Raw genomic sequence first — 20,811 nt, forward strand, 5'->3', positions numbered from 1 at the left:
TCCAAAGAGCTTAGGATGTAGGGATCAAGGTAACAGAAACTGCTCCATCTCCAGCAGCTCTAAGTGATCCATGCTTCAGTGCCTCTCTGACCTGACCCTTTTGGAGAATCCAACTCTCATTAGAGTTAAGAACTTGAAGCCTGAAAAGTTCTGAAAATCTGGTGAGAGGTTACCAGTGCAATTCAGCCCCAGCCATGGAGCAAGAGAGATATTTCAGACTTCGGTTAATTCGTTTGTTACTGATAATTACTGGAAAACACAATAAACAAGAAGAATGTCAGCTTGCAGTTGATTTCCCAATTTCTCCTGCATTTTTGACAGGCAGGTGTGACCCACCACACAAAGATACAGTGCCCATCCCTGCTCCCAGGTAGCTCACTCAGCTCTGTAAGCATGAGTAAAGAATTTAGGACAACAGGAGACATTGAAGAACCACATATTGAAACACAGCACAAACACAACTCTCTTTAAGCATTTTAATACATAAAATATCCTTCTGTACAAATGCTTGTGCAAAAAACAAGCAAACAAACAAACACCAACCTAATATGATCAGCCTGTTTTCCTTCCAGATTTCCTGCCTTTATTAATGTTATAACAACAGCCCCTCTGATGGGAAAGCGGTGGCACATGAACCAAGCTGATGTTCTCAGCACCATAAAATCACTGCAATGCAGTCACAGCCACAGCCAGATTCCTTGGCTGAGGGGAACAAATTTGCCTTCCACTTGCATTTCAGCATTGAAATGTATTGATCCACCAGACACAAACTATCTACCGCTTCTTGTCTGGCACAGCCGTGTTCCTGCTCCTGGCTCAGGGCAGAGATAGCACATGTGACACTGGGAGAGTGGAGAAAGAGCCTCAGCTTAACTCACCACATAAAAGGCAGAAATTCAGAGCCCAAGTTTCACACACAGTGGTTATGATCTGACACTTTCAGGGGATATCAAATATTCAGATATTTGAGGGCTAGTGATAAAAAGCCCTTATCACCTCCTACCTGCTCGTGTTGGGCCTTCATGATGGCAATCTCCTTCTCCACCTCACAGATGTGGCTGGTGGCTTTGGCCACCTCTGCCCTCTCCAGGTCACGCTCTGCCAGCAGCTGCTCAATGTGCTGCTGCTTCTCCTTCAGAGCCTCCTGGAGAGCTGTGGTGCCAGAGATTTTCCTGGCGTATCGAGAGGAGGTCTCTGTCAGCTGGGAAAAGAGATAAAAAGAGATGTGGTGAAGCTGTGTTCTTCCCAGTCCAGAATAGCTGGAGTCCCCCATTAAATCTGGAATGCTGCTCATCTAATGATAATTTATTCGGCTGAGCAGAGCTGCAGTTCCAGCTCTGGACCCTAAAGGGGAGGTTAAATCTGAGAAACATCTGGACAATGCTCACAAGCTCAACTGCTCTTCTGCACTGCAATGAAAGCACCATTTCCCAAAGGACAGAACATGGGGTGGGAACTGGGTCAGGAAAAATTAGCATGCATTGTATCATCTGCCTTCTTAGATATATTTTATTGATGAAATGCCAAAAAGTGAGCTCAGCTGGGTAGATAGATCTCAAGTGGAGATCATCAGTGTGGGGGTTGTTCATTCCACCCCCAGGAATGACACTGCACCCTTGTCCCCAGCCAAGAAGGCTGTGGGTGTTCTGCAGCAACACCACAGCAGAGGCAGAACTTTTAATAATATCACTGCCTGCTCTGCTTTCTGTCTGCCTGAGCACCTGCCAAACCCCCAGGCATGTGAGCCAGGACATTGCCACCCTCCACAGTAAGACAGTTACAACAGGAGCTTTCAACAGCTGGTCAGTGGAGCAGCAGGACCGTGTGAGGCTGGGAACAGTGTCCTTTTCCTGCAGGGATCCCTTCTAAACCTGCTCTTGACAGAAGAACTGACATTCATCCCACTGCAAACGGCACTTCAAAGGTCACAGTTGTTTGGTGTGTGTTACTTGGAGCCGTGTCCATGGAGGGAGACATTTGTGAGGTGGGTAACACCATCCCACACTCCATCCCCCTCACCTCCTGAGTGCTGAAGGAGCAGCTGCACTGGAAGAAAACCCCAACCCTTGGCAGACTGAGGCTGCAGAGACCATGCAGGAGCTACTTACCAGCCCACTGCGGCTGGGCCTGCCCCCCACTGATGAGGCCACGGAGCTGACAGAGCTGATGGAGGAGCTGCTGGGGCTGTGGGTCAGGGCTGACACCCCCATGGCCATCCTCTTGCTCTTCTTTGCCTTGGCAGGGCTGGTGGATGGGAACCCGATCCTGATCACCTTGTGGATGGGAGCAAAGAGGCCAAACTTGGGTGGGCACTGAAAATACCTGCAATACAGGAGATGCACCAAGTGAGAATTGGCAGGGCAGCCATCTCACCCAAGCCCTGCAGAATGGCACTGCCAAGCAGCACAAAACCCCAGCCCACAGCTCATCCCTGGGTGCTTTGCTGTGGCATTGTTTCCTGTGTACAAGCAGTTGGATTATTCTCCTTTCCTGCTTGTAGTACTGGCAATCTGCATTTGTGGTGCTTTAGCAGAGAGAGCTGAGGTAATTGCCAAGCACCAGGTGCTGTGCACTTTGGTAAGATGCCAGGAAAGACACAGCTGGTAGCCTGGAGAGCACAAATCCCAGGACATAAACACAGCCACAGCAGGAGCATTCCTTCCTTACCAACCGACCTTCCCAAAACCTGTGTGTGCTCTTTACTGCTTTGAAGACAGTGATGGAGTAAAGTGTGTCTGCAGGGAGATTACAGAAGATGGACAAGGCTCTGCTCTGTGGAGCTCAGCAATAAGACAAGAGGCCACAGGCAGGAAGTTCCAACTAAACGTGAGGAGGAACTTCTTCCCTGCACAGTGACCAAGCCCTGAACAGGCTGCCCAGAGAAGGTGTGGAGTCCCCCTCACTGGGGATATTCCAGAACCTTCTGGACACAATACTATGCTATGTGCTCTGGGATAACCCTTCCTGGGCAGGATGGCTGGACTAGATGACCAACTGTGGTCCCTTCCAACCTGACCCACCCTGTGACTCTGTCAAATAAAAAGATCTAAGTCACACAGTTCTGTATAAGTGTTCCACAGGGTAAAAATCTTTCCTACCAAAACAGGAGATAATGGCAGCTCAAACCTTTGAAGCTAAAAATACCATTACAGCAAACTCCAGAGTGTGCCACCTCCTTTGGGTGGCAGAGAAACTGTTTCCTATGCAAACAAACCTGGGAAGATGAAAGCATGGAAAAAGGAGGAACAGATAAATACAGTGCATGGTCTCTTCCACAACTGTAACAAGCCCAGTGATTCTGTCTCTCCAGAGCCCTCTTCCAGAATAAAAATGAGCCACAACTCAGTGTCAAACCCTGGAAACTCCTTCAGGGCCTTGGCTGACCAGCATAAACCAAGGTTCATTTGCTGCTGGCCAGCTGCACTGCAGCAAGAAAAACCAGATCACCTCCAGCATTGCGTCCCCTAGTTTCAGGGGAGCAGCCAACACAAAAAGCTCCTGTAAGAGCTTTCTCACAAGCTTCCCAGCAAGAACAGGACTAAATACTGGGTCATAAAACAAACTGTCTTATGTTAATATAAAAACCCAGGTTCTAATGACTAAATTACACAAATCCAGTTTTACTAGCACAAGTTTCCTCTCTCTCCAGATGTGAGCAGCTGTTTCCCCAACTCCCTTTTATTTTTAAGTGCTGGCAGCCATACAGCTGTGTCACAGGCAGACCTCTGTGTGCTTGGGAGGCCAGGGAACAGCCTGATCTCTCCAGCCAGATGAGAATAAAATTAATTTTTAAACATCAGCTCAGATCTATTTTTTTCTACAACAAACTTTAAACAACTCCTCTATAACCCCCAAACTCTCAGCCTCCTCAACTTCCTGCCAACACAGGCTCTTGGGTTTGAAAAGTCAGGCTGACCTCCTGCAAACCTACCAAAGCCTCACTCAGCATCATTTTCCCAAATTCCACTAGGCACAGGCAGGCCAACAGCCCTTTCCACAGCTCTGCCTGGTGTAAGCACAGACTGGTACTTGTGGCTGCAAAACAATCCCAAATGTTAATTCCCTTAGAAGCCTCTGACAGCTCTTAGCAAGTGCAAACTTGCATCACTATGTCTGCCCATTTTCTTTCAGTCCAGACTGAAAGTGATTGCAATTAACTTTTATGGTTCAGAAGCAGGAACTGGGTCCAAACCACTTGGCAGGAAAAAAAATCTACCTGAGAACCAAGAGCTGCTCTCACTGAGTGTGGTGGAGCTCTGTACTCACATTACAGAGAGGAAACAGAGCAGAAAAGTGGTGGTGTGATGGCAATGCAAACTGCAGGTGCAAAACAGCACAGGAAATGTTGAAATAGATGGAAAGATTCAAAAAGATGGAAAATCTTCAGTGTCCAAGGCTGACAAACAATGCAAAAGTAAAAGGTCTGGGCAGTTTAGTAAGCACGGACTCCGACTGGAGCAGAGAGAGAAGGGAGAACAGTAAAATCAGCAGGTGACATTGAGGTGAGTACATGGAACTTGCTTGGCTTTGTGGAATTGACACCAAACCACAGCAGCACCACTGTAGTCTCCTGTGCAGACAGGAAAGCAGATGCAGCAAACCTCAGTGCAAATCAGCACCACCTGATGTACAGAGAGGCTCCCCACAGTGACACTCTGTCCCCTGGGCCACTGCTACTGATCCACAGCCTGCAGGCAGCCTCCACGGAAGAGCCACAGCTGCTGGGGAAGCCCAGCCCTGGGGCCTTCCCTTGATGCACATCCACACCTGAGCCTGCAGGACAATCAGTGACCCACCACAAATTTCGGCCAATTCACCACCAACTCACGTGGAGCTGCCTGTGACAGCCAAGGCGGACAATGACACCAAAGGCTCCTTGCTACCTCTACTGCTTCCACCAGCCTCAGTGTCTTGAGCTCCAGTTTTGGCTTCACTCTCCTTCTGCAGCTGCAGCAGGCAGTGCTGGGCTTGGCCAGGCCAGGGATGCTCACTAGATGGCAACCATCACCAAAGCAGAGAGTGCAGAGTCCTGGACAGCTCCAGCCCAGGCTGATCGTGGCAGGACAAGATCAGGACAGCCTCAAGGATTCCATGCTGCCACAGCAAACAGGGAAGACTGACTGAGGGGGCCCTAAGTGCACCAAGGGAGTTGGTTTTACCACGTTTGCTTCTCCAAACCACTGCTGTTGAAATGGGCACATGCTACAAGAAAATCAAAAGGCTGGATGAAGGCTGGAAAGGACAGGCATGGACAATGCCTTACTCTGAACAGTGTGAAACAAAGGAGAAGCCTTTGCAGACAGGACACACACCAAAGCAGCCTCAGCCAAGGTGCAGCAGTTTCAAAAGACAGATGACTTCCAAAAGTTGGATTTTCAAAACACAGCCACAGAGGTATGAGGATGAGAGGTACACAGCACTACACTCACATCTGCCTTTCACACCTTCCACATGCACAGAGACAATTAATAACTTCTGAGCACTCTGAAGATTAATCTTCCGGATAGTTTGAATTGTATGATAAAGAAAGCAGGGGCTTGCATTCACTCCATGATTTATTCTCTGCCGTCCTGGTTCTTTCATCTTGAGAACAGACTGAAATCCAGCCATCTGCTGCCAATCATTTGCTGCTTTCTTGCCCTGATATTGAACAAGGCCACTTTTCTCTTAATTTAAATGAAAGCACATGGCTTCTGGACAAAACGAGGCTGACACAACATAAGAAACCTTTATTACAGAACCTGAGATCTAACAAGGCAGGAACTCTCTGCTCCCCAGTTTCAAAGTTAGAGGTTGGACTTGATGATATCAAAGGTTTTTTTCAACCTAGTTAATTCTGTGAAAGATAAATCTCACCTCTAAAGCCAGACTGCCTTCAGAAGCTCCAAGAAACCAACAGTATTTCCCCCTTAAGGAACTTGTGCAGGACAAGGAATCAGTTGCACCTGTATTTGAAGCACGGTCAAAGAGCTGCTGTATAATTCAGATTTGAACACCACCAAGCTCAAGATCCAAGGTCTGGGTCATTCTCTTAATTAAATTCCACATGAACAGAAAGAGCTTCCCAGCAAGCCTGTGAGATGTCCCTGCCTGGTTTTATAGGTACTAACAAGGTGTTTTTTGGAAAAGAAAAGAGTTGGAGATGTCTATGGAGTCAGAGGTGGTAAGATCGATCAGCAGACAAACATTGCACTACAGAATTAGTACAAGAACAGAAAACAACCACCAACTGTTCTTTCAGTTCTCTGGAAAGTTGTTCCCAGAAAGAACAGAATAAAACATTAAGCTGAGGAGAAAAGAAAGTAAAATCTTTGTCTTTTGTAATTCTGACAGGGTGACTTCAGGCACAAGAAGAGAGTTTATAACAGGAATGTGTGGTAGAAAGCAGAGCTAATACAATCAACAGAATCAATTTCTAGCAAAAATTAAATCCCACTGTAAGCTATCTTCTCTCCCTACTTTCTCCTGTTTCCTGAAGCCATTCAGGTTCCTCCTTCACAGAAGTTATCTGACTCTGCTTTAAAATGGCCCAGTGATGAGGTTTGTATTGATCTCCCTTGCAAGACTATCCAAAAGCCTAAAAGACTCAAAACCAGACTCTTCCTCCCAGCCCACAACATCCAACCAAACACATCCCTATCTCTCCCCCCAGGTCTGATGGCATTTGCCCCCCAGCCACCCCAGGAGGTGTGCAGGACCTGGGCTGGGGTTCAGAGCACACAGTACCTTGTACCAGCAACTGCCCCATCATTCTTCCCCAGGGGCTCATCCAGCTCCACGCCACACCACTCTCCTTTGGCAAAGTCCGTCTCTCCCACGTAGCGCACCACTCCTGTCTTGGTCCCACCGACCTGCCAGAGAGAAGATGCTGAGGATTAGAGAAGATTAGAGAGGATTAGAGATGGCAGCGCTAGCACTGACACAAGGGGACTGCAGCTGGGACAGGTATTTAAAGAGGGGGACAAGACGTCTGTATTCTCTGTTTCAGGTCTGATGAAATCAGCAGGTAGTTCTCACCCCAGGCTCTCCCAGCACTAAAGCTGTCCTTCCAGTAACTACAAAGTGATTTTGGGACTGCCTTCCTGCCTGGAAGATATCAGAGTAAATATACTGAAGACATATTTCAAGGTGTCAACTAATTTACTTGTGAGGCCACAAAGGAGTTTAAGCCCTGCAGGCACAGCTCATGCCTGCCTTGCCTGAAGAACCATGACCTGCACTGACAGGTTTTCAGCCCTGTGCTCTTTCAGCCAACAGTTTTGGGCAGGACAGCAAGGGGGAAGCTGAGCCAGGAAAGCATTCATTGCTCCTCAGCCTGCTCCCAGGATGTAGAAACTGCTCAAAATAGAGGTGTTCCACTTTTATCTACACTTCCTACAGCAATTCCGAGTGCTGACAAACTGCATGGGAGTGGGGCTCAGCTCACTGCCAGGCATCCTCCAGCACAGGCATCTTCCCCCACCATGGAGAAATAAGAATAAATCACACATTTTTCTCCTGAATTTAAACCTAAAGTTCATAAAGTTTGCAGCTTACAGAGGAGACTCAAGGAGGGCAAGTCAGGAACCTGTGGAGCTGTGTTTTGATCACTGCTCTGAGAGTGTGTGCCACTGAGCAGCAGCTGCCTCTGCACTAAACACTCCCACTTAGACACTTGGGCTGAGAAAAGGAAGATAGAAAAGAAGGAGGGTGGTTCTAAAGGTTCATACTTCAAGTAAATCAGCATATGGTCTAAGCCTTTTTAGCCTATCTCTGCTAACACCTAAATTCAAGGAAGAAAGCTTAAAAATAAGTTTAAAATTAAATCTGCAGCTTCATCCTGAGTGACTTGCACTTATTCATTTTCTTAAGATTAAATTGAACATAAAAAGGTATCAACAGAGTATTATTTTCCTTCAGAAAAAAGTGAGAGCCAAATGCAGAAATCTCTGGGTTTGTGTATTCCAGGGTAGGAATGTTAGTTTTACCAATTCTAAATCCCAAAAAAATTGCTTATGCAAAGGAAAAAAGAGTTTTCCCAGACTAAAAATTACTGCACATTTATGCATTTAACAGCACCAGCTCCGAAGTCTGGGTCCTACCTCAAGTCCTGGGAGGATGCAGCGTACAGCTTTAGTTAGTTCTCTGGAATTTCTCTCACTGGGGATTCAAAGCACTGCTGCTTATGGAAGAAAATCTTTGGGGATGTTGTTCTCTTTGCTACAGGATAGAGTAAAATATTTGCCAGCAGGAAAGGAAAGCTTTCTGGTTCTACATTGTGCCCAGGAGTAAAATGACAATTCAATTTCAGTATTATGTACTTGGCAAGTTACTGATTTGAACAATTGCAGTGAATTCTTGACCTAGCACTCACAGTTAAATGCCAGTCTCTATTTTGACCGATTTGAGTTTATACAAATTTAGCCTCTTAATATTAATGCAATGATTTAGTGCCATTCTAATACACTTCTTTAGCTGCAAATTGAACTCAATATAAGTGTAATTAATCTTAATGTCATTCATAGGAACTTACCATCGCTGGTGTGCCCCCTCAATTTTATTTTTATTGAGTTTTAATTCCAGATGCTGAGTCAGATATTTCCTTTACCAAGCCATACGACCTGGACAGAGTCTCATGTAAGCCTTAAAAAACCAATGAGCTCCCTCCACCAGTGTGACTGTGGCATCTCCTGCAGGGTCCCTCCCTTCCTCCCACACAAAGGACTGCTCAGTTATGTCCCCGTCAGTATTATTTAGTTGAGAAAGCTGTTTCCAACTTAGAGAGTAAAAAACTACCCCTACTGACCTGAGACACATATTATTTATGCCAGCAGTAAAGCTCTGCAGTAAGAGTGCGGGTCATGCTCCCACCCAAAAGCTCCATGTCAAAGAAGACTCTAAGCACAGATCAGGTCCAGAAACTCCCCCGAATACCCTAATTATTCCCTCCTTCCAGAGCAGTGTATTCTGTTTTCATTTTTGAGCTTTAATTATTCCACCATCCTCTCTGTAAAACACACCCTGACATACAGCATCACATTCTCCCCCAAGCCAAGGTGGACAAGCTGCTCTCCAGGAGCCTGGGCTCCCCTCAGTCCATCTGGCAGGGCACTCAGAAGCCAAGATCAGGCTGTCACACTTGCATTCCAGTGCTTCAGCCTCTTGTTGAACTTCCCATCTTTTGGCAGGCATGTGAAAACTCTGGTGGATGGAGAGTCCCAAAAATTCACCCATCTCAGACATGCAGATTTGTTCAGCTAATGCTGCTAAAATAAATAATGCTTTGAAAAAGCCAGTCAGCAGGTTGTGCCTGTATATGAAATGGTCTCATCAGAACAGAATGTTTGATTCTATCAGACCCTACAATAAATCAGAGGTATCACCTTGGGAGAGGAGACAAAGCAGCCAAGGAAGTTAGTAATGGCCTGGCATAACTCCTGGGAGCTCACAGCCATCCCTTCTGCCCATGCCTGGCTTGGATACCCCTATCTGTAACCCAGGTGTGAACAGCAGCTGAGCATGGATGGCTCCTATGGCATGGAGACCAGAGGATTTCACCCCACAACACCCCAGCCTGATGTTGGCACCAGTGCCACTCCAAGTCATGGATTTCTCCACAGGGAACTTGTCTGCCTCTCTCAGCCTGGTCAGTCACAGCCACATCTTCAACATGCCCAGTGTCTGGGGTGAAGCAAGGACAAAGTGGAGAGGGCAACCCCTCTACTGCTAAAGCCTGAGACAGCACAGAACTACCAAGGCTGCCACCAACCTCAGTTCAGACCTGTCACAGGTTTTAGAATTCATGAGTTTCACTCAAAAGTGAACAAAAATCCCAAAGCTTTTCTGAGAAGCCTTTAACAGTTACCTTACCAAAACTATTGCTGAGATTACTCATGCCCAAGAGAATGGGATTTTACCAATTATAAAGTGTTGTTGCTTTTATACTTGTTTTGGGAAGAACAACAACAACAACAACAAAAACCAAGCATAAAGCAGCTAAAAAGAGCTCTTTCTGGAAGTTCCAAAAATTGGAAACAACATTGACACAGTGATAGTAGATTTTTTTGTTATGGAGATTATTTTGACCAGTGTCAACACTCCAAGCTTCTCCACTTCAGGTAAAAACACTTATGGTTAAGTTTAAACAAGCCTGTGGTAGCCCTTCCTCTTCAGCTGGAGTTGAGCAGCCTCTGAGCCACACATCTCAGTGTGGAGCTCCTGGAACATTCAGCTCCAGACTGAAGGTCTCTGCCCCCTTTTTTATGCCTTTAAATCAAAGACTATCTTGCTGACTGGTCCCTTCCCCAGTGAAACATCCCCAGTAGTTTCAAGGGACAGTCTTGGGCTTGGCCTTCACAACAAAATGAAGCCAAGGATATTTAGGAGGTCTGTATCTACTGGTGAGTCAGAGCAGCATGGAAGGACAACTACACACCTTCTCTGCTAATTGTAGTATCACTGACATCACATTTTACTATGCTTTTCCCATCGAAATGACAAAATGGGAGCCAGACCAGTATCCCAGGGCTGAAAAGACAATGATGCTAATCTTTCCTGACACTGTCTTCAACAGAGCTAACAGATCATTTAAACTATTTACCAGATTAGCAGCAGGACAGATCTCAATCTGGCTGCTGTGAGTAGCACTCCCTCCAGCCTGTGTTTGCCCTTTGCTCCTCATGGCCCTGCTCATCCCACAGTAGTTTCTTGCTCTAAGCAAGAACCTCTTGGGAGCTGCCCTCACCCTATGGCCTGTGGACATTGCTCTGCTTGCACTACACTCCAATACTTCTCAAGATGAGAAAAATTAAATTCTCTCTGCCCTTCAGGCTATCAGGGACTGTCTCCGACCATGTAACACATTCAGGGGTCAGCAATGGCTGAGGCACCCACTTGATGATATTCCCATGCAGAAATCCAGAGATGACAATGTCTTTTCTGCTTAACATTCTAATTTACCCATTTAAACTGATTTTCGGTGTTTCCACAAGGCAGGGCTGCTGAGGGTGGAGGTGGGAACATAAATTGCCCAGCAGAGAGACAAGCCTCTTCTGCAGAGCTCCTGTGTCCTGTGCTGGGTCCCCACAGAGCCCTGAGACTCTCCTGCTGCTCACCTGTGGAGAGAAGAGGGAAGGGAGTGGGGGAAAAGAGCACACACAGGACACTTGCTTCACACTCTGAGGACCTTCAAGTACTTTTTGTGTGCAGCACATCAGCTTATTCCACTCTGTTACTGGATCATGCCAACAAGAACTTGGTAATCACCTTTACTGGACAAGTGCAGCTTGTTCTGGTTTGAGCTGTACCTGCAGGCTCCACCCAGCCTGTAAACTGGAGCAATCACCCCTTCCCTTGGGGATAAATGACTAGGGTTATTTCTCCTTTCCCATACTCATTCACCCACTAAAGGATCTTATTTCCACCCAAGCTGAGAGAGGCAGGAGCTGTGTTTTCCCATCACACACAGTCTAGCTCTTCCAAGCATTGAAAATCACTGTACAGTAACACTTGATTTACAGAGGGTGCACTTGGCAAAGGCACAGGCTGTGAGTGCAGTTATTACAGATCACCTGTAAATGCAAGGGGGTGAATGTGTGCACCCATGGGAGGTGTGGCCATCACACACTGGGGCTGTGTCCCAGCTACAGCCAGGGCCCGTGTTCAGCAGCTGGTGAAGGGTGGAGAACTGGCCTGTGGTCCGGTTTATCTGTAAACACAACATACCTCCATGTGCCATCTGGCCATCAGCAGCTTTATCTGATCAGATAAATACCGTGTCATCTCAGAATGCCAGAACTGGCTTTTAGTGTGAGGGGAGAAAGACAGCCAGCAATTACAGGCCAGCCCTCTGTATGTGAAGCTGCAGGAATTTTTACATTTCTTTTCATCCAACCACTTATCTTTGTGCCTAGCCATCCCCACAGCACAAGTCAGCATTGCACAGCAATGAGTCTGACAGCACTGCTGATGCAAGACATTTCTGTGCATTTATCTGTCAGGCACCAGTGAGAAAATAATATCCTAGGGAGGTGGTGTAAGAGGAAAGCCTGGAATTACAGCATCCCCTCCTGGGGCGGTCTCCAATACCAAGTCTGCCCACGTTAATAACACAGTTTGCTCCACCACAGCCCACTTACAACTCCTATTTAACTGCAGATACTGCACCCACACACAGGGGCCAGGCAGCGTCTCAGCCCAAATGATCGGTTAGGAGGATGTGCGCGAAGAGTCTCTAAGGGTTAAGTGGCAGCAGGGCAGGGCAGTTGCTCTGGGCTACTTATTTCCCTCTTTGTCTCACTGCATAGAAACAGGATGGTTTAGGTTAGCAGGGACCCTAAAGTTCATCTTGTTCCAGCTTTCACTACACCAGGTTGCTCCAAGCCCCATACAACTGTTCTTGCCAAGAACACTTCCAGGGTTGGGGCAACTTCTCTGGACAACCTGTGCCGGGGCCCCACCACCCTCACTGGGAAGAATATTTCAAATCTATCAAATCTAAACCTTCTCTGTCAGTCTGAAGCCATTCCCCCTTATCCTGACACTACACACTCCTGTAAAAAAACCCTTTCCCGCAACGATCTCATAGTGAGGAGAGAGCTCCAGCTAGGAGTCCTTAATGTCTTCTTGTGTCTTGAATCCTGCAAACAGCTGGAACACTGCGCTTCCCATTGCCAGTCACAAACTTCCATAGGGACAGAGATCAATTGTTCCCAGACTTTCATCCTGCTACACACTCTAGTCATGATACAGCAATTGCTTGTCTTGTGCATGGAGTTCTAAGCAGGCAGTGCAATACTAAGAATCCTGCCTTGATAGAGCTACAGAATGGGATCCCTCCTTCTTTTCTGCCTGGTTAGCACTAAGGGAATATGCCTGGTGATGGTTTGTCTGAAAAAGGCCACACAGGAGCATTGCTGCACCTCTAGGACTCCACAAACTGGGAGAGCTCCAGTGGTTAACCAGGAAAATAAAGAGCAGGAATCCTTCGTTTGTGACACCTTGCATGCCTTTCCAGCAGCGAGGCTTCAGCCTCAGGCACTGAAATAGCTCAGAAACTTGGTGGCAGCAGAGCAGTGAGTTGTCTCTGCCCAAGGAGAAGGGCTTAGGCTGCAATTCTCCTGCCCCAGGAGCTTCTCAGGAAATCATTTCTCACTCAGGAGGTTCAATGCTTTCTGCAGCTCCAGGCTGCAGGGCAGGGCTGTGGCAGGGACGTGTGGGGGGATACTGAAGAAAGAACTTGGTGAGTTTATTCATGACTGCTTTCTGTCATTTGCCAGGAGCCAGGGGCTGCAACACACTGCAGGCAAAAGCAGTTTGCAGCAGACAGACAAGATGATTAAAGCCACACGCTCAGGGGGAAGGCCAGGATCCATTTGCAGCAGCCCAGGCAGGCTCCACACAGTCCTGCCCAGCATCACCTGCAGTGCTGCTTCATTTTCCCTCCCTGTGAGTGCTGCTGTTCCAGCACTTGCACCGGCTTTGAAGACCTGCAAGCTCCAGCAAAATCACACACCTGCAATCCTTCCAAAAGGCATCTGGGGCAATACCCCTTGGCAACTGAACCAGCCATTGGGATATAACCTGGCCCTTAAACAGTCTTATTTGTTACTCCATTTCAATGCTGTAGTGCACATTTCCAGTTAGGAAATACAGGCATGGCTGAAGGGCAGAATACCTATTATAAGAGGAATGGTTTTAGTATAAATTATTTTTTTATTTAGGCTGACATACAATAAAACCACCTACTTCCCTCACTTCTTCAGAAAGTAATGGCATCTAAGGGGGAATGAGTTCAGCTGCTAAGAAGGCCTCTCCACAAAGAATGCAGAATACATTTTCTTAGGCAAAAAACCAAGCAGAAATTCCTCCCAGGCAGAAAATGCTCCAGTGCTCTGTTTCCATCCCTTCTTTCCCCACAGAAAGGCAATAAGCCAGCTTCATATTAACAGAACTTCAGCAATTATCCCATTTCGGGAAGCTCCACTGTCACTAAAGCAAAAGGTTAATTATCCCACATTTATATGCCAGACTTCAAGAGATGAGTTCTACAATATTAGGGTGGATTTTTCATCTCTTAAATGCAATTTTTACATCTCTGGGAAAGAGTCCGAGTGCCAAAGGCAAATATTATCTAACTCTTCTAACAGAAAGCTTCTAATGGAAAGCTCAAAGTCACTTTCTCCAACTGCTGGAGGGTCAGAGAGGGTTTTGGAACAAAGTAACTGAAAAGCAAAAATGTCTTCAAGCTATAATGGACTTTAATGAAGTTAAAGAAAGGCACCATCAGGAAACGGCCAGACTGCAGAGAGCCAGGTGTCCATCTGGCTGACCTGGAAGGGTTCCCTGCAACCTTGTGCTCCATCACAAGCAATCACTAAAAACACATCCTCCCTCATTTGAAAAGCCTTTGGTGGATCCCATACAGCTAAAAGCCACTCTCAAATAAAAATATACTCTTTCAGAAAAGGAAACACTAAGAGTAATAACAGCAACTAAAACTGTACCAATCCATAGAGGATGAGCCAAGATTTGCTCAAGGAATTTGAGGCAACTCAGGTTAATTCAGAATTATTTTTTACGTATTCCAATACCCAGCATGATTCACTGACACCTCCCATAAGTAAAATAAAAGCTCCCAAGTCAAGAACATATGAATGAACTGTAACAGCAAATTATTTCTTCTTGTTATTATCTGCTCTTTTCCTGGATCTCTACGACTGTGTGCAAACAATTCCTGATGTTTCTGTAAGCCGAGCATTCCTGCTAGAACCAGTGAGAGACAAAGCTTATTCCAGGCTCACTCCTCTGGAGTTATTTATTACACAAAAGAGTCATAGCACAAACTTTATCTAATAACATCTGAGGGGGATAAATTAGCAGGCAGGGAGGGCAGGCTTTTAAGGATGCGCCCTCATTAAAAACAAATCAAAAACCCAAACCATTCCCAAAACACAACTCAGCAGAAGCCCAGGGCAGAGATGCTCCCAGGATGAATTCTGTGGCTATGCCAAAATTCACCCTGTGTGGGCCCCACTGAGGTGTGGGAGTGTTCAGGGAACAGGTCCTGTCTCAGACAACTTATGGTCAGGAGAAGAAAAGGATAAAACAAGTCTGGAGAACATAATTCCACTGCTTGTCTGGTTCAGAAACAACAGAGCCAGGTTTACCATAGGTTTTATATTTTGCAGTTTGCCTTCTATGAGTGCTGCTTCTAAAATCCTAAGTTCTCACCTGAATACTTCCCCCACCCCCTGCAAGAAATAAAGGAGAAAATGGGAGCAAATGAACTCATCAAAAGAGGACAGATCCGCAGGTTCATTTTCCCCACGTGTGGCTGCTGTAACACACCAACATGAAGCATCAATGCCTGTGCAGAGAGCAGTGCTGTCACCTTTCCCTGTCCTGGGACTGCGGGGACAGCAGCAGCTTTGCTGCCAGTAAGGACAGGGAGGGATGAGAGGCCGACTACTGAAATCAGGAAGCAGACAGAGCCTTGAGCAAGTGTCAGCTCCTCTGCACATTTTGGGGAAAATTTGAGAAAACAAAACTCTCTCAACTCTACAAACTTACATATTCACACTAGGGTTACTAAGCACCATCCAGCAAGCACAAACAGAACCAATCTTCACTTTCCCTCCTCTAAAAATAGCCAACTTCACAATATGTTTTATATAACTAAAATAAAAACTATTGGACAACCCAACACTAGTCCCAAAAGGACATTTGAGACTGGCTCTGACAGTCCCTGCACACGCTCCTGATTCACGCTGACTGTGGTACCAGTTCTACCAAACACCTGTCATTAAACAGGTGTCCAGTCTGTCTGTCCTCCCCCACAACCACTGCTGCTACTGGAGCCAGGTGCAACACTGCATGGATAACTTTAAATGGGATTCACATTATCCAGGATGTGCAAAGACTGATCCCTCTGCAACCTGTCACGGCTGTTGGTTAGAGTCAGCTTTACCTTTTAGATCCAGAGATATTACTGAGATACAGTCACAACAGATCTGTGCTCAAATCCTTGGCTCTTCCAATATTTGATATCACACATTTGGTATCACACACACTAACAAAACTCTCTTACAGAGCTGCAGGACAGAACTCAGTCTTCCTGTCTTTGATACCATCCTTTCCCTTCTCCATCTCCTTTGCTAGGACACAAATGATGATAAACTAGGTGGCAAACTTACAGTAACCCATTCTTAGTACAAGTGTGGCATTTTGGCTTAGTCATCAGGTAGTCTAATCCAAATAATGAAAATAACAACAGAAATCAGATATGGAGAACTCATCCATCACAACAGTGATCTCTCCCAAAGTCCTGCCATGTTCTAAAAATTACTAGTTCCTTTATGTACAGGAAAGGAATTTGTGTCACACCTGACATAAGAAAACTGAACCACCAGAAAGAGCGACCAGCAGGAGAGATTCTTGCAAGTCCTTTGAGACTATGTACAGCCACAGGCAACAAGACACTGCTGCAAATTCCCTGAAAGCCCAAATGTTACACTCTGTCATGGAGTATCACTAGATTAAAACGTAATAAATGATTTTGCTTCTATTTCCCTCACATTTCAGTTGTTCTTTCTGTAACATCTTTCTACAGTTCAGGACTTCTCCTGTGGGCCTGCTATTTCTGGGTCTGAGAGATTTTAGCCTGCTAGCAGTTGCTAACTTTTTCCCAAGGAAAATTTCTCAAAAAAGCTTCTTCTCAAAACAATCTTGGCAAACAACTATCTTTTCTCAAAGTAATCCTTCTCCAGGTAGTGTTTTGCTGTTTCTCTGGTTTAACCAATGGATCAGAGAGGTGTCGTTCCTATTCAACAATCATGTTAAGTCTGTATGGGAACACCTTATAAAAGGTAGTAGGAATTAGAAAATAAAAGCCTTCGATTTTTATACTCCTTGCCTTCTGAAATATTTGGAGTCTTTCTTTCGTGTCCTACAGCAACACTTTCCAATATGTAAGTACTCTGGAACATGTTCTCCTGCACCAATGTGAAGGAGAGACACATCCAGAAGACGCAGCATCCCAAATAACAGTGAGGATGTTTGATGCCTACTTGGCCCAGCCATCTCCCAAGACCATGCTCCCTCCCACACCTCACCACCAACCCTGTCCTCCTTTTGTTTCATCCTGAAGCTGACCAGGAACACTCATGAGGCAGACAAACCCTTGTGCTTTGCGGTCCCACAGGGACCCCACAATCAACTCACCAGCACACGATCTCCCAGCCGTAAATCCTTCTCCCCTTTTTTCACAGACCCGCTGTCCGAGAGGTTGGATCCGGACTCGTTGCCTGTCTTCATGGCGCTGTTGAGGACGCTCTCCCTCAGCGGGATCACACGGGTGGACAGAGGTGGCGTGGCTGTCCCCGAGTGCAGTGACAAGTTCTGAGCAGTCAGGGAGTCCACGGAAGGGGCGTCACTGCCCGAGCCCTCGGCCACCGGCTGCCGCGTCAGCTTGGATGGTCGCGTAAAAATCCCCTGCAGCGGCTGGCACTCGAAGTACCGCACTCCTCCCACGGAGCCGTCATTCTTACCCACTGGGTCATCCAGAACAACCCCTGCCCACTGGCCTGGAGCAAATTGTGTCTCCCCAAGGTACTGGATCACGCCTGGCTTCACTCCGTTCACCCAGACGCGTTCGCCCACCACAAAGTCTCCCAGGAAATCATCGCCCACCTCGGCAACCTTTGAACCCGACTTCTCGGCGCTGCTGGTGGACGTGGTACCCTGCTTGTGTAAAGGTGAGCCTGTGAACCAAGGAAAAAGAGGGTTTGGTATAAGGAGAAATCCTAGAAGGAAGCCATAACACCACGAAAAGGTGTTTACAGAAAGGAAACATCTGGGACAACAACTTGGATTGCAGGTGTATGCCCTGTGAAGATCAAACCTGAATGATGCCATTACTTACACACCTTCCTCAGCAGGAAAGCAATCTGCACAGAATCTCCATCTGCTGCCCTGTCTCTGCAGGTCTCACTCAGAACATAAAGAAACGACCCCGTGTCTTCATCCCCTTTACAATAGCTCAGCCCCCTCAATGCCCCAGAAGGGCTGCACTGGTGTGGATAAGCTCAAAAGCACAGGAGTGGTGGTGAGTGCTTAAGGACCAAAGGCAGTCCAATGAACTGCTGCTTTTCAGAAAGCCAAAGTCATCCTCTCACCCCCCCAAAAAATAAATCAAAATATAGATATATTTAAAAAAATAAGTGTGAGGCACTGATGCTTTAGCACTTGGCACTATGAGAACCCCATTGAGTATCCCACCCATGGCACTAACACCTCTTGTGGAATCACACAGCAGCCTCCACAAATTCCCCATTTTTCCCAGCTGGTGCTGTGCCCTTTGCTGGAGCAAATGCAGCACCAAGCAGACACCTGGGGTATGTCCAGTATAAACAGGATCTCTTTAAACAGGACGTATCTACAAACCTTCATGCACAGCCTTCTGGGGCCACACAATGTGCATGGAACTCACTATAACTGGCAATAAAGAGTGTCCTTTTCCCAGCATCAGCCTTCCAGAAATTCTCTGCTGCCTGGGGGAGGAAAACTGCAGGTGATGCTGGTATTCACTGTTCTGCTCACACTCTCCAGCAGAGTCTTGATCAACCAAATTCTCCATAATACAAAAGGGGACCCCTTAAACACGTGACAGGTGCCTGAGTGGAAACAGAGACAACCCAAGCAAACGAGACAGCAGTGACCCAACTCTTGCTGACCCCATTGTCAAACTCTCCTATCACAAACTCTGGGCCTTCAGCCTGGGCCCCAGGCAACAAATGACAAGGACTTGTGAACTTCATTAAAATTCCCTGACGGTTAAAGGGGGAGGCTGAGTAAACCCCTAAAAGAAACCACAACAGAAACTGAGGAAATAAGTGTGCAAAGTAAGATCCAGCAAGTCACATACCACTGACCTTCAGCCATCCTAAGCTCTCATGAGCCCTGAGGTCCCAGGTGTGGTTGTCCCACACAGCTGGTGTAGGGGGTGTTTGCAGGAGACTTGCTCCAGTGCACATATCCTGTGCTCAATGAAAGCTGAAGTTTATGGGTGCCACCAACCAGAAAAGTCTAAAGCACAGCCAGGAAAAAAAAAGTATTTGCTACCAGAGAAGGCTGACAGAGGACACCCTGAGCAGCTGCAGAGACAAGCCAAACTTGAGTGCTTATGTGTAATGAACTGTGAAACTTGTTCAGCCTCAGCCATCACTGTGGCTCAGTCCACAACACTTCTACAGCTCTTTCACAAGTAATGGGCCTGACAGACCAGGCTCAGCTCCTAGAAAGAGTGAAGAACATAAAAGCTCTCAAAGCAAGATACTTCAAAGCTTTGCTAGAGGTCTAGCAAAGAGGAAAGAAAAGAGCGCCAGGGCAATAGCATGAAGAACTTCGTTTCTGCTACATCATGTGTGTTACGAGGGATCTATTTTGACACTTTGGTTCTTATTAGACTCCAGAGTCAACACTTGACAAATTTCTATGGCCACCAGTTTGGGGCCCCTGGAAGCAGAACCTCTGCCTGGTCTGAACCTTATCTGAACAGGAAGAGAGCAGCAATTAAGGCGCGATTGTACAAACTCCTCTCATGAACAGAAGTATCTCCAACTGAGCCCAGTGAGCTGGAGCTGGAACAACTCTTGAGAAGATCAGCCCAAGGGGACATGCACAGCCTAACACATGGGGAATGTTCAAGAAAATCCCATGATGGGCTCAAGAAGGACAGTAAATACTGTCCTCAGCTGTGTGAATTCTGTTCCCAGCTGAAAATGTTCATGGCAACGGAGACCATGGGAGCTCCCAGCAGAGCTCAGTCAGCTCCCAGGGAGAACCTTCTCCTGGCTTCTGGACTCTGCCTTGGAAATTCCCTCAACCTCATGTGTTTGTCAAGAAGTTTTGGGGGCTTTTGGGCAAATCTCTGGTATTCAAGCTCGTGTCACTCTCAGTTTTGTAGGACAGTACACCAAGATGAGCTCCATCAGACAGACAGCGTTACATCCAAGAACCAGTTTCACCTGAAAAATATTAAAACCCAAAGACTATAAGGATGCTTAGAGCTTTTTTTAAATCTTTATAAAGGACTTTAAATTTTAAAAAAAGTGTGAAGGAAACAGGGCTCCATCCATCTGAACTACAAAAACAATCACAGACAGAAAATAAGGCCACTATTGTCATTTCAATGCTTAATAGCACAAGACAGTAAAGCAATCAGATTAGAAAGTTAAAATTTAAGACGACTCTAAGTCAAATAACATAAGCTGGCTACAGGGGTTTATCACCAACAAGGTCTGTGATAGGTAGGAGAATCAATTAAATTAGAAACACAACTTACAGCCAGGTTTCATGCTTGGCAGAGCACCCTAACACACAAAGATCATGCCACTCACATGTTTGTGCACATGTATGCACCGTGTCAAGGACAGCCAAACTCAACCTACTGTACAGGCACATAAAATTTGGGGGGCTCTCCTGCTATATTGAGAAGAGATCGAAACTGTTTTTCTAGTCTTACTGGAGCCTGAGTTTCAGCACAGTTCTTGATTTGGGGTGTTAGCTCATGGTCAAGATACAGGTCACATTAACTCTCGCAAGCATCTCTGCAATGTGGCTGGGATAAGCAAACCCTTCAGCAGCAAAGCTCAAGCAAAGAAAGGCAGGAAGGCTGCCTGAGGCTGAACAAACAATGCAGCAGGATTTAAAATTGCTTTTAGACTCACCGTATTTCACTGCAAGAGCAAACACTTTCAAAACTGACTTGGACCAGAAAAAAAAATAAACAGTTCACTGGATTTCTGGTGTAACACTGTCTTCCCCCAACAGCCA

At 46.4% G+C, this 20,811-nt stretch overlaps 1 protein-coding gene across 5 annotated transcripts in view; it reads right to left on the reverse strand.

Moving 5' to 3' along the window:
* Positions 1–20,811, reverse strand: part of CLIP2 (CAP-Gly domain containing linker protein 2) — a 90,206-nt gene that overhangs the window by 22,544 nt on the left and 46,851 nt on the right. For all 5 annotated transcript variants that reach the window (XM_066201668.1, XM_066201671.1, XM_066201667.1 and 2 more), the window contains exons 3-6: positions 17,200–17,738; positions 6,727–6,851; positions 2,109–2,322; positions 1,004–1,201 (exon numbers count right to left, since the gene is read on the reverse strand). In XM_066201668.1, coding sequence (XP_066057765.1) covers positions 1,004–1,201; positions 2,109–2,322; positions 6,727–6,851; positions 17,200–17,738 — 1,076 coding nt within the window. The remainder of the gene's footprint in view (positions 1–1,003; positions 1,202–2,108; positions 2,323–6,726; positions 6,852–17,199; positions 17,739–20,811) is intronic.

This window comes from Chamaea fasciata, unplaced genomic scaffold (assembly GCF_029207755.1).
Source record: "Chamaea fasciata isolate MVZ Bird 193981 ecotype frontalis unplaced genomic scaffold, bChaFas1.0.hap1 SCAF_21, whole genome shotgun sequence".
Taxonomy (NCBI): domain Eukaryota; kingdom Metazoa; phylum Chordata; class Aves; order Passeriformes; family Sylviidae; genus Chamaea; species Chamaea fasciata.